Source organism: Pterocles gutturalis, unplaced genomic scaffold (assembly GCF_000699245.1).
Source record: "Pterocles gutturalis isolate BGI_N339 unplaced genomic scaffold, ASM69924v1 scaffold31066, whole genome shotgun sequence".
Taxonomy (NCBI): domain Eukaryota; kingdom Metazoa; phylum Chordata; class Aves; order Pterocliformes; family Pteroclidae; genus Pterocles; species Pterocles gutturalis.
The window spans coordinates 16,431-30,248 of record NW_010101412.1 but is presented as its reverse complement, the minus strand read 5'-3'; the positions used below and the strand labels follow the sequence as shown (position 1 = coordinate 30,248).

Genomic DNA, 13,818 nt, shown 5'->3' with positions numbered 1-13,818 from the left:
CTGCGGCTCCCGCGGGCTCTGCGTGGACGGCGAGTGTGTCTGCGAGGAGGGTTTCACCGGGGAGGATTGCTCCCAGCTGCGGTGCCCCCACGACTGCTCAGGGAAGGGCCACTGCGCCAACGGCACGTGCATCTGCCAGGAGGGTTACGCCGGGGAGGACTGCGGGTGGCTGCACTGCCCCAATGCCTGCAGCGGCCGCGGGGTCTGCCAGGACGGTCTCTGCGTCTGCGAGGAAGGCTACGAAGGGCAGGATTGCTCAGCAGGTATCAGGGGGGCATGCATGGGGACAGCCAGATCCTAACATATGAGTAAGGGCTTCAGGTACCCAGAGCCCCGTGGGAGCACCATGAAGCCTGGGAGAAACCCATACCTGTCAGAGCATGTCACATAGGACCTGCTCAGAACCCACAGTTTGACTGCCTCCCTGTTGTCCCTGTTCCCAGAGATGCCACGGGCAAAAGTTTGTGAGACAAACAAAGAACCAGCGAGGTTTGTCTCAACATTGGTGGTAAACCCTTGCTGCAACAGAAGCTGCAGTCAGGTTCTCCTGAGCCTTTGCCTTGCTATGGTATTTCATACAACCCCAGATAGTACATACCCCCAGCCCACAGCCTGCACCCGTGTCCCACCACCACACCCATGCCCTCTTCCCCACGGCCGGGCAGGAGGATAAACCACACACACACTGACGCTATCCTTACCTCTGCCCTTCCCACCAGTGGCTCCTCCAGGAAACCTGCGAGTGATGGGGATCAGCGACAGTTCCATCGAGCTGGAGTGGGACAGCCCTGGGGCAGCCACCGAGTACGTTGTCTCGTACCAGCCAGCGGGGCCGGGGGGCACCCAGCTCCAGCAGCGGGTTCCTGGGGACTGGAGCAGCATCACCATCACAGAGCTGGAGCCGGGCGTTGCATACAACATCAGCGTCTATGCGGTCATCAGCGACGTCTTGAGCATCCCTGTTACCTCCAAGGTGATGACCAGTAAGTATCCTGCTGCATTTGTCACTTGGTACCTGCATAACCAGAGGTGATGCTCAGGCTGGCTCCTCACATTTTCCATAAAAACCTTCTAGCAGCAGAAAATTGAGCCTTAAAAAAAAAAGGTGATATTTTTATCTCCATTTAGATCTGTATTCGGAGATAGGAGAGAGGGAAATGTGTCCACTCTCTGCATAAAGACTCAGAATAGATGAAAACGTGAATGACTGAAAATCAAAGAAGCTTTCAGTGTTTGATCAAAGCCCCCAGAATATGGCCCAAAATATCTTATACTTTTTTCCCCATAGAAAATATTGCGATATATCACAGAAGTCACAGGTTCCCCTCCCACTCCTGGATGGGTTCCCTGTGACGGATCCCAGAGACATGGGCAATAGCGCAGCAAGAGGTTATGATGCTGTACATCAGGAGATATGACTCTGATAACAGCTATCAAAAGGGTCCCGTTTTCATTGCCCACATAACAAAATAGCTGCAGGGGGCAGGGTGGGGACAAGTGGCACCCGCACACCCATCCTGCTCTGCTCACCACCCCCTGCTCCCTTCCAGACCTCGCCACACCGCAGGGGCTGAAGTTCAAGACCATCACAGAGACGACAGTGGAGGTGCAGTGGGAGCCCTTCTCCTTCCCCTTCGACGGCTGGGAGATCAGCTTCATCCCCAAGGTACTGCCAGCGCACCCAAGCCATCACAGGCTACCCCCCGTCACCCTACAAACACTAAGCGAGCGGATCCTAAATTCACTTCCAATTACACCCCCCCCAAAAAAAAAACCCCAAAAAAATCAGACCTCTGTTTGCAATCTGAGTGCTTCACATCAGACAACCCCAGATGCCTCAACCCCAAATTGCCGGCTTGCGTGTTTCCCTGGTAGCCTTTGGTGGCAAGACTTACATGTCCTCAAATAAATTCCCCAATAAAATCAAGAGATGAGCATATAAACAAGTAAACCTTCCAGCCTCGCTGCCTCTTGCTGTCAGCCCCTCTTTTATCCCTTCCATCTCCATTGCTGTGACCCTTCCTCCTCCTCCTCTTCCTCACCCCTTCTCTCTGCATGCTGAGCTACCCAAAGCAGCCCAGATCGAACCCAGCAGCTGCCGGCTCTCAGACAACAACCTTCAGCATCCCTGAGTCACGCACGCTGCTAATCCCTGCCATGGAATTTTAATTGCGGTGATGAACAGGTAGAATCTGTGCCAGAAAAGATGAAAGGATGAAAACGTTGCCCTAAATATCGCATATTTTCTATGTGCGGCAACAAAAATTGTACATCAAGTATTTAATCTATATTCATAATTTCTACACCATTTAGCCATAAGTATAGCTTCAATTGTATATGGAGCCTCTTTACAAGAGCATTCAAGCCCCAGCAGTAAAAGAAATGCTGATTAAGGGCTTAATTATGCCGTTTTCACTTGTACAAAACCCTCGCTGGAGTCAAAAGCAGCTCTGGGCAATGGAGAACTGCAGAACTTGGCCCCAAAGTTTTAAAGACTCTTAACTGTAAAATATCATTATACAGCGTGAAGCAAGGGCCCAATGGCTTTAAATAACTCATTCCCTCGCTTCTGAAAAGGCTGAAAGGATCCAGGTGCAATTTTGGGTACATCCACATGCAAATTGTGTTAGAAGTGTAAGTTCAGGTGCTGCAGGTATAAGCCCCGGGGTAATTTTCATTCATTGTCGGGATAAAAGCCGAAATGATAAGACAATGTCAGGGAAGAGCTTTTGGTAGCAAAAAAAATCACTATGTTTCACACATTTCACTGATACTTGGGAATTAAGCTCAACAGCATCCCTCTGAAGCAGATAAATGGGGATAAATCCATTTTAGGGTGAGGAATCGCCAAGATAGAAGCAAACTTACCCCCACAGAATCATCAGCAACAGGTTTTTCTTGCCAATAAACACAAACTGTTGGCCCCATTTCTGGTTTTTTTTTTTTAAGCTTAAAACTTTAAACCACCCGGAAACATTTCAGGAGTTAAAGGAAGAGATAAAGGATAAAAGGATGGTTGTTCTTCATGTGCAAGTTTTTGGGGTGGGGAAGGGATGTAGCTCACAGGGCTTTGAAGTTCTTGCATCCATTTGTCATGGTCCTGCCCATCGGCTGCCGAAACTGGACTCTATCACCAGCTTTTCTCCTAAAATAAGGCAGAGGGTGCTGTCTCCTTCACTGCTCACTCAGGCAAATGCTAAGCCATTGCCACACCCCAAATAAACCCAAAACCTAGTCCCAGAGGCATTAATGTGAAAAAAAAAATATCAGAGTTATAACAGCAGCATCACAAATAACATCTATGAGCAAAATTGAGCTCGCTCTGCCTTCCCAAAAAGCAGGCAAGAGGATGCTAATTTGGTCCTCAGCATCCCCATGAGGATGCTGGCACCCTCCCGCAGAGCAATCCTCCCTCTGTGGTCCCCGTGATGCTCTCAGCCCCCCGAAAGCCGGGTCAGGCGGGGATTGCCCATCTGCTGCGGGCACTGGGGATGGGGCGGAGGGGGGGGAAGACGGAGCGAAGACAGATTTAGAAAAGAAAATTAGGAAAGGTAAGATGGCAATTTATGGTTAAAATGGAAGATTTCCTGTTTAATGAGGAAAGCGATGAATATGAATTGAGAGCTATGTGCAAAGATTTGTTTAGCGTGTTATTAGTGGAGACAGCAGCAAGAAAAGATCCTTTGTCCAAACACTGGCAAGGAAGGTGACATTTGCAGTTGCTTAAAGCCTTAGGATTTTTTCAGAGCAAAACCGCAAAGCATAATGAGTTTAATAAAGATACTTAAAAAGCAGGGGATGCCAAAATAAAGACCTTACTGTTCCATACCAATATATGAACAACAGAAGGCTCCTGGCACCTGAATAGCCAGAAAAAGGAGCCCAGCCCAGGCTCCGGGTTTATTATCTTTTCTCTTCTGGAGGACAGCAGGGACACATATGACAAAATACAGAAGTGGGTGGGGGGAAGAAGGGATGGGGGAGGATTTCTCAGCCCAACAAGGTGGGTGCTCCATGCATCAGTCCCCCCAAAACACCTGTTTTTGTAACGCTAATTTCTGCTCCCTGGCAGAATAACGAGGGCGGTGTGATCGCCCAGCTCCCCAGCACCGTCACCACCTTCAACCAGACGGGGCTGAAGCCAGGGGAAGAGTACACTGTCACCGTGGTAGCCCTGAAGGAACAAGCCAGGAGCCCTCCCACCTCTGACAGCGTCTCAACCCGTGAGTAAGCCCAGCCCCGGGGCAGCACAGCAGCACGCAGAGCTTGGTCCCCAAAATAAGGTCCCAGCAGCAAGAGTGGCTCATCACAGCATGGGCAGGGGTAAAACTGGCACCACCCCACTGCCCAAGCTACATGTGCATCACAGCAATAGCTTCCGCATGTGGGATTTTGCCTCTCCCTCCCGAAATGCTGCAAGCACAGAAACCATGGCAAGGTTAATGGGGTTGGGAGCGAAGTCCACTTTTATTATACAGATGGATAAATTCCTCTTTGCTGCTAATCTCACATTCTGGAGACCCCCAAGAAACATCTCTATAAATGTATTGCCTATTCGTATATAACAGATTAAAACTCCCACCTGCTTTTGTGCCACTAAATGCCCTCTGCTCCCACCAATTCAGGCAAATCAGGCAGCCAGGCAGGGAGCCACAAGCAACAGCACGTCTGCCTCCTAACCAATTTACTCAGCCAGTCACTGGTCCATCCCGTAGTCTAGAGGAAATTCAACTGGGTCTTCTCCTCGCTGAAGATGGGCAGAGCTCCCGGGGGAGACGAGGCTCTCCACGCCAGATCTGCTGCAGTCTGCCTTGGCAGCCAGGCAGACGTCTACCTCCGTCCAAGCTGTTGCAAACGGAAACAGCATTTAAATAGCAGCCGGAGGGTTGTAACGAGGCGATGCTCTCTCCAGGCTGTTAATTTGAGAGCAGTGAGAGGGAAGGGAGGGTCCCTCGCTTCAGGTCTCAGCTTCCTCGGCACAGTCCTCTCCTCCCGCTCTGCCGCCCCATGCTCAGCTTGACATGGCTTAGCAGAGACATCTCCTGGTCAAGCCCAAATCTTCCTCTCCCCAGCAAATCAGGAAAAATAAAAGAGAGGCTGGTACTTCAAACTCAGGGGTTGACCTTTGCAGGGCAGCACAGAGGGAGTGGGGGGCTCTCACCTTTCCCTTCCATGAAGGTCTCCCCATGCTGGTGGGTCTGCCCTCCTCTGCAGTACCCCCATAGCTTTGCCCCCATGTTGTAGTTTTACACAACACAGCCGCTTGCTCACCCTCCCCTGTCCCAGGGATGGGGGAGAGAATTAAAGGAGTGAAAAGAGACTCGTGGGTTGAGATAAGAACAATCTAATAACTAAACTGCAATAATACTGGAAGTAATAATAATGATTATAATAATAGTAATATATAGAAATACACAAATGAGTGACACTCAGTGACACTGCTCACCACCCAATGACCAAGGCTCAGCCTGTTCCTGGCTAATGATCCCAGAGCAGGGAGAATCCCGAAACTAAAATGCCAGAACAGAGATAAGAGGCCAAGTGTATGAAAGACCAAGATGACCCTGAGAGAGCGGTGACCCAGAGGGAGACAACCTGGAGTAAGAGAGAGCACTTCCAGACAGAGCCTCATCTATATACTGGGCATGCCGTGCATGATATGGAATAAATTATTGGTGAATTTGTGTCTCAATCCTAAACCTGAGGTCGAATCCTGGGCTAGTCACTGGGGCTGTGCTCCCTCCCATCTTCTCCTGCCCCTGCAGGCACTGGCACAGCAGAGAAGCTGGAAAGTCCTTGACTGTCCTGGAGCAGCTCTAACCATCAGTACATGATCAGCTTCTCCTCAGCACAAACCCAAAATAGCCTCACACAAGCTGCTGTGAAGAAAGTTAACTCTGTCCCAGCTGAAACCAGGACACCCCATCATCCTTGTTCTGCCTCAACCCCTTCTGCTGGGATTGAACAGCAAAGGCATGGTTTCATGCTGCACAGCTAAGTGGCACTTGATGCTTCCCAGCACCACCTGGATGACTGGACAACTTGAAACAGTTGGAGATTCAGCATTTGGATGGTCCTGGCCAAGCTGGACATCCAGCTCCTACCTAAACACCCTTCTTCCCTTCTCCAGTGGCGCTAGGTCCCCAGAATGCAGCCTACTGCTCCAAATTCCCCCACATCTTCTCTAACCCTCCCTGGTCCTTCCCACCCCTGCCCACGCACGTGTGCCCCAGGACATCCCACCCTGGGATGCAGCATTCAGCACATCCTTATTCTGTAGTGTCATTTGCTCTTATATACAGTACATTAGATGCACTTGCATGCAGTACAGCCTGAATTACAGGACAAGCATGGGTTTTTTCCCCACCTTGTGACCACATGAGTGATAAAAGGGGCTGCCCAGCAGGATCTGTATGTCAGTGATACTCCAGCACAGGAGCGATGGCCCATCCATCCATCCGTGCAGCCGTAAGGTCCTGCCGGACTCAAAGTATCCACCACCTGGGCTTGAGCCCAAGATTTCCAGAGGCTGAGTGTTGGGGGACACAGAGGAGCAAAGAGCCCAACTCTCTGCAAAAGAAAGCAGAAATATCCAAAATAGTCTCCCAGTGCATCCTCAGTATGAATTTAGCTAAAACCCCTTTATGTGAGAGGCTTTGGTGGACAGCCACGGTAGCCCCCCCCACCCAAAAAGTTATGAAGACTCACCAGAGCAGCTGCATTTTCTCCTCTCTCCCCACTGCTGACATGTCAACAGCTTTACGAGCTGATCTCTCAGCTTAACTACAAACCAGGAGCTGGCACCGAAGCAGGAACATTTCTAGAGACGTTCCTCAGTTCTCAATGCTTGGATCGGTCCTTGGCCCCACGTTTTTTAACACATTGTCAACGCCTTTCAAAAGACATAATATCATTGCTGATAAATTTTGCCAGTGACGGAAATGCTTGGAAAAGAGCAAATTGAGTGGAAGGAGACCATCGATAAAAGCAGTTTGAATGGCTTGAAGAGCTGGGCACAAAGGAAAACTATGGTTTTCAATGCATTACAAAGTACGAGCACTTATCTAGGAGCAAAGAAAATGGACTGCAGTTAGACGTAAGAGGTTTTATCCTGAAAAAGCCAGGGAGGAATTGTAGCCAATAACCAGCTTGAGAGAAGGGCATGAGTTGCATTATAGCTCTAATGGGCATCAACGAGAGAGCTCCTGGGTCCTGCTCTGGTGCCCACAGCTTGGGAGACATCGGCAAAGTGGAGAGGGTTCAGGAAAGAGATGGGAGATTGGGACAAGGGACTGGGAACCCACCAGGACCAAACCCCCTGAGTACCTTGGGGTGGGGGGGGTCACGTCTCTCCCCTGTGCCACCTCTTTACCTCATCCCTAATAGCTAACTTGGGCCACTCGGAAGGTTGGGTTGAAGCATCCCTGAAGCCTGGTGTCCCCAAAGCTGCCACCTTTCCCCATCCAACTCTCCCAAAAATAACAGGTTTCCCCCCCCCCTCCACAGTCATCGACGGCCCGACGCAGATCCTGGTGCGGGATGTCTCCGACACAGTGGCCTTTGTGGAGTGGACACCGCCCCGTGCCAAGGGGGACGCCATCCTGCTAAAGTACGGGCTGGCGGATGGGGAGGGGGGGAGGACCACCTTCCGCCTGCAGCCCCCCCTCAGCCAGTACTCCCTGCAGGCCCTGCGCCCCGGTGCCCGCTACCACCTCGCCATCAGCGCCCTGCGGGGTGCCAACGAGAGCCGGCCAGTCCTCGCCCAGTTCACCACAGGTAGCTAAGCTGGCTTTGCTGGGAGAACCGGCACAAGTTAGTAATGGCTTGCTGCAAACTGCGGACGGGCTGTCCTGCAACAAGTGTGGGGTTTTGCGTATCCAGAGCCAAACTGAATTTTTTCTTTGCAGCTGGGATTTAGTGTGACCTGGTTTTCCCCCAGTGTGAGTGAGCTGGAGGTTAATCCAGTGTACTGGGAGGAAGCGGTGCAATGAAAACACGACGGTTAGGACGCAGGTCTGAATGAAGACACCTGAATACGGGTGTCTTGCATCCGGTCACCGTCCTGGCGCAGAGCAAGGCAGAACAAATGATTCAACTCACCCTAAGACTATCCTCTGCCCTCCCTGCACTAGCACCTACATTTCTGCTTAGTCCCTAAACCTCCAATGCAATGGGCCCCCACCACACGCCATGGGGATGCTCTCATGGCCCCCAGCACACCCCAGGTGACCCCAGACCAACCAGGCAGATGACTCAAAAACCCGCACTGAGATGATGACCCCCAAGCAAACCCCACCTTGGCCATCTCCTGCTGCAGCACCAGCTCCTGCTGGCTGGGCACAACGTGCATCCCCACCACCTTCAACACCCTTTCAGACCCACAGCTTAGCTTAAGCCCAGGTCTAAAGCCGTGAAACCCAGCAGTTTACACCCTTAACAGCACCTGTAGATCAACATGCAATTCTCCAAAGCACCAAATCAGCAAGCACAGGTCTGAATTCAAGGTGATGCTCGCTCCCGTTCAGCGTTGAGAGCCGAGGCAGATGCATTGCCTGAGGAACCGGCAGCCAAGCGGCTGAAAGCAGCTCAGAGATGTGGTTATCTTATTTTATATCTTCAGTGAAACCCTAACTGGTCGGTAAAACTTTAATTAACATTAAGCCTGCAGATAGCTAACAGGTTTAATTTACCGTGCCATAAAGGAGGAGGTAGAGCACGTATTTCAGTGCTGGTTTATGATATATAAATTACTTGTCATGTACGTTACTGGTGGATACTAGGCTCCTATTACAAGAACTGCAGTGTGTGAATTGTGTGCGTGTATATCTCTATAGATATATATTTCGGACGAGATGTTCACTACAACTGATTTGCTGCATTGGCCTTCCTTGCTTTATTTCTAAAAGGCAACATAAAAAATCCCCCCCTAAACCCAGGTCCATGAAGGAGCAGTAATTACCCCCTGTCTGCTGGCACCCAGCCCCTGCCCAGCACCAACCCATCGCTCACACGAGAGGTTTATTGTGCAGATCAGAGCAGAGTTGGTGCACAGCCCCAGCAGCACTAATAAACAAACCCTTTGGGCAATATCTGAGTATGAACGAGCCTGTAAAGATGCTCGAGGTTCGTCTAAGAGCAGTTCAGGCCAATGCACAGCTGCTACAGAGCTCTTCTTCTGCTGCCTCAGTTTCCCCTACTCTCATATAGAGGAGAAAACTTTTTTTTTTTTCCAAATAACATGCAATCAGCTCCCGAAGCAACTTACTGAGGGATGCTGTGAATGCCCCAGCACTCCCATCAGTCTCATGGGTGGAACCTCCACCTCCAGGTCTGTGCTGAGCAGGAGGTGACAGCCGATGCCCCAGCCCTTTCTGTGGGGACATGCCCCAAGAAGGAGGAACCACACACGGGACCTCACAGACATAACTCCCGGGTACCCCTCTGCTGCTGTTCAGCTACGCCAAGGCTCCGGGGTGCATCCCCAGTGCCCAGCGGTGAGACGGTGCCTCTCTCCCTTGTGTCGCACAGAGATCGATGCCCCCAAGAACCTGCGGGTGGGCGCGCGGACGCCCGCCAGCCTTGAGCTCACCTGGGACAACAGCGAGGCCGAGGCGCACAGCTACAGGGTGGTCTACAGCACCCTGGCCGGGGAGCACTACCACGAAGTCCTGGTGCCCCGCGACACCGGCCCCACCACCCGGGCCACCCTTGCAGGTATGCATGCACCCTTCCTCCACCTCCTCCTCCTCCTCGCAAGCAGGAAGGGCAATGGAGAGCCCAAGTCAGCACTGATGCTTGGTTGTCCTTATGCTGGCACATATTTGAGGCTGTTTTGGAGTTTACTAGTTACCAGAAAGGTTTCCCTTGGGATGAAGCTCATTCTCCCTTCTGTGGGTCTGGATTTGGGCACTGCTTATCCATGAGCCAAGCGATGCACCTCCCAGCAAAGCAAGGGTCTGTCCAGGTTGCAAATAGAGCTGCCAAGGAGCAGAGTGAGAAATGGGGAGAAGGCGGCTTTTTAGGCTGAGGATATTCTAGAGGAAAATATTATTTCACCCTTCTTTTCCTTGCTGGGAAAGAGCTGCACATGCTGGTGCCCCATAGGCAGTGATGGGGATCCAGGCTGCCCGAGTTTGTTGCCTTTTTCTAAACTGCACACAAAGCAGACCCACACCCAGGGATGCTATTTTTGAGCAAGTCCTGCAAACACCACCCACCTCTCACTGACAGGGAAGTCCCAAACACCTTTTGCAGCAACACAGCGAAGCATCGAGTGAGATCTGGTTTCCTTTCTTTCAACTACAACCACTTTCATGCTGGATTTGCAGCTCCAGTAGCATTTTTCTGAGCAAAGCAAAGACACATACAAAAAAGACCACTCATCCACCCTGAAGGTCTTCAGTATGGCAGGACACCAGGTTCTCCCACATTAACTCCCTTTGCCCTCCTGGGACCTCTCCAGCAAAAAGAGGGCTCAGGCACCTCTGCTGTATGGATCTATAGGAACAAGTTCAGGGGGAAAGTTGAATGTGAAGTTACACATACAGCGGCACCAAGTCACAGGAAAGGCTGGAGAGCAGCAAAGCAATCTGAGCAGTTAGCTTGAAAGATGTGGTATGCGGAAAAGCGAAATGCCAGGGATAGTTTCCACTGTGTTCATGATGCAGACGTGCATGGAGAAGCAGGATGAGATGGAGGGGGACAGCAAGGGATCAGAGACCCAGTGCTGGTCCCCTGAGAGCTTTCCTCTAGGCATTTACTGCCTTTCTAGGTGAGAAGGAGCCCTAAAAATGGGCCAAATCCTCCTCCCCAGGGTAGAGGTGCAATACTACCCCAGTGGGGAGGCACTCTTGATCAGGGAGTAAAGTGACAGGACGAGGGGTAACGATTTTAAGCTGAAAGGGGGAAGATTTAGATGAGATATCAGGAAGAAATGTTTCCCTATGAGGGTGGTGGGACACTGGCCCAGGTTGCCCAGAGAAGCTGTGGATGCCCCATCCCTGGAGGGGTTCAAGGCCAGGCTGGATGAGGCTTTGAGCAACCTGGGCTGGTGGGAGGTGTCCCTGCCCATGATCCCTTACTCAATGGTCTTTAAAGTCCCTTCCAACCCAGACTCTTCTGTGATTCTGTGACCTAAACTGCAATGACACCCACAGCAGAGTCCAAGCTTGCCTCAGAGGAAGAGACAACATGAAGGCTCTCTTTTCTCTCAATAAAAATTTTAAAAAGCTGCTAAGTGTCTACCTGACAGCACCAGCACTGCCTGGCTGCTGCCAGACTCAGGCAGGGATAACAGAAACCCCCCCTTGAGCAAGCTTCAGAGATACAGAGTCTGAAGTTTATAGCAGTGAGCAATATTTATATAGTGCCTCCATCATCACTGAAGTGCAATGCTTCCAGCTCCCAGAGTACTATGTAATAAGCAAACAAATTAAAAAAAAAAAAAAACCTAATTATAGCAGAAAATAACCCAAAAAACATTCTGCTGGCAAAAAAGTAAAGCCAGGATGGCCATAATGCGGATGGCACATGAGGCTCTCTCATAGCTTTGTTACATACGTGGTTGCCCTGTCCTCCAAGGTCTTGTTGCACATGGTGCAAATCCTGTCGGGGAGGGTTTCCAGCCACCCGGGACCTGGTGGGATCCACGGCATGAAAGCAACCAGTGATTCCTTCGGCTGCCTTCATCTGCCTGCAGGAAAAGCAGCAAGGAATGGCACTGAGCAGAGTTTATCAAAGATTTAAGCCTAAAAATGTAGCGAGCCTTGCCCTGCCCCATACATCTCTCTTCAAAAATCAGCATTGGCACAGAAATATCCATAATTTTGCTCTGCCCAAAAGAGCTGATAGAAAAGGCATCATTTTATTTGCTCCTGCTCATTTCTTCCTTCTCCTCCTTCCCAGGATACTTCTGACATGTATTGGTCAGGGGCAAAGGGGGTCCATCTCACCCCCTGCCCTGGCACCAAGACTGCACCATAGGGAGAAGAGAGGAGCAGGGGATGGGGGTTTCCCTCCCTCCTGACCTCCCGGGGAAGGTTTTGGTTGCTTCAGGGGATGCTGTCCCTGGGCAAGGCAGGGTGAGGATGGGCTGGAGGGCTTATGGCTTTCTCTGACCCCATGGGAAAGACCATGAAGTGCAAGGAGGAGGGGAATAAAGCCACCAGCAACCAAGCAGAAGTGACAGGCAGAGGCAGGAGATGTACCATGGAGATAAAATAGTGATCAGCAAGAAGTGCACAGGAAAGGAGCTGGTTGAGCTCAATCCCCATGTCCCTAGAGAGAGGCACCAGAGGATATGTCCACCCCAAGGAGCGGCGCTTGCTTCGGCTCCCAGAAAGACTGCGCCTTTCCCAATTAGCGTGCATTTCATCTGCTCTCATCATTTACTTCTCATCAAAACACCAGCCCTGTGACAGTATTTGATGTTGAATCACTTTGGAAACAAATATAGCAACTTTATCGTTCCCATCTCAGCTCACACACCCAATTTCTGTCTCGATGCCAGCAATTACAGCAGACCTCAGCAACAACTTTTTAAAATTGCTTATTTCTGAGCTAGAAAAATCAAAATTCCTTGTCCAAAGGCATCCACAGGCTTTTAAAAAAAGCTCAGCTCTTCTGCAACATGCAGAGAACTGCTGACCCATGGGAGGGTTGCTTATGCCAGGGATGCTCAGGAGGGTCCCCCCTGTCCCCAGCAGTGGGAGGTGGGGGTCACACCCCAAGGCCACCCAGCCAGGTCCTGCGCTCATGCCCCTTTGTGTCCTTTGCACCCCTTGGCAGATCTGGTGCCAGGGACAGAATACGGCATCGGGATTTCGGCTGTGATGGACAGCCAGCAGAGCGTGCCAGCGACCATGAACGCCAGGACCGGTGAGTTTGGCCCCATGGCTCCAAGCACAGCTGGCTCCTATGGCTCAGATGTCCCCATGGGACAGTCTGTGCATGGGGACAAAGGTCTGCACCAACCCTCTCCCACAGAGCTTGACAGCCCCCGGGACCTCCTGGTGACAGCCTCCACAGAGACGTCCATCTCGCTGGCCTGGACCAAAGCCATGGGTCCCATCGACCACTACCGCATCACCTTCACTCCCGCCTCAGGGATGGCCTCCGAAGTGACAGTGCACCGGGACGAGTCGCAGCTCACCCTCTCAGAGCTGGAGCCCGGGACAGAGTACACCATCTCCATCATCGCCGAGAGGGGACGCCAGCAGAGCCTGGAGGCCACCGTGGATGCCTTCACAGGTAGAGAAAGACAAGTTGGGATGGGGACAAGGGCACAGACCACCACCCCACACTGGCACCTCTGCCAGCCCATTGTATGTCCAGCACCAAAACCCTTGAGGTGGTGATGGCGATGAGAGCTGGGAGCAATGCTTCCACACAGGAGTAGGTCCCTTGACCTCAGAAGGAGGATGTCCCTACCAGTGTTGAGGAACTTCACCAGCAGCTCTGAGCATCCTGGTTTGGCTGGAGGCTCCTATAAGGATGAGGCAGGGTTAGGGGAACAGCCAGCCCATGCTGTCCTCTGTGGTCAGGGGGGGTCTGTGTATCCATAGGAAGGAAAAAACAAGACTTGAGGGACCTCACAAGCACCTTTGGGTGAAAAGCCTGCAGTCAAGAAGCTCAGACAGTACATATCATCTGTAGTGGGGCAGCCCCACCACTGACCATATGGGTCTGGGATGGAAGGTGTTTGCAGGCAGAACTGAGAAAATCACCATTTTTTCCCCTCCCAGTTCTGCCTCTCAATCCCAGCACAGTTTCAGATTAATAGAGAGCTCAGAGCTGCAGCTTTGCCACCTCTGTTGGGTA

At 51.4% G+C, this 13,818-nt stretch overlaps 1 protein-coding gene across 2 annotated transcripts in view; it reads left to right on the top strand.

Moving 5' to 3' along the window:
- Window positions 1-13,818, top strand: part of TNR (tenascin R) — a 29,390-nt gene that overhangs the window by 3,765 nt on the left and 11,807 nt on the right. For both annotated transcript variants that reach the window (XM_010083366.1, XM_010083374.1), the window contains exons 3-10: window positions 1-263; window positions 720-983; window positions 1,551-1,666; window positions 4,073-4,223; window positions 7,507-7,776; window positions 9,529-9,714; window positions 12,787-12,876; window positions 12,985-13,248. The exon at window positions 1-263 ends at the window's left edge or, in 1 of these variants, runs on beyond it. In XM_010083366.1, coding sequence (XP_010081668.1) covers window positions 1-263; window positions 720-983; window positions 1,551-1,666; window positions 4,073-4,223; window positions 7,507-7,776; window positions 9,529-9,714; window positions 12,787-12,876; window positions 12,985-13,248 — 1,604 coding nt within the window. The remainder of the gene's footprint in view (window positions 264-719; window positions 984-1,550; window positions 1,667-4,072; window positions 4,224-7,506; window positions 7,777-9,528; window positions 9,715-12,786; window positions 12,877-12,984; window positions 13,249-13,818) is intronic.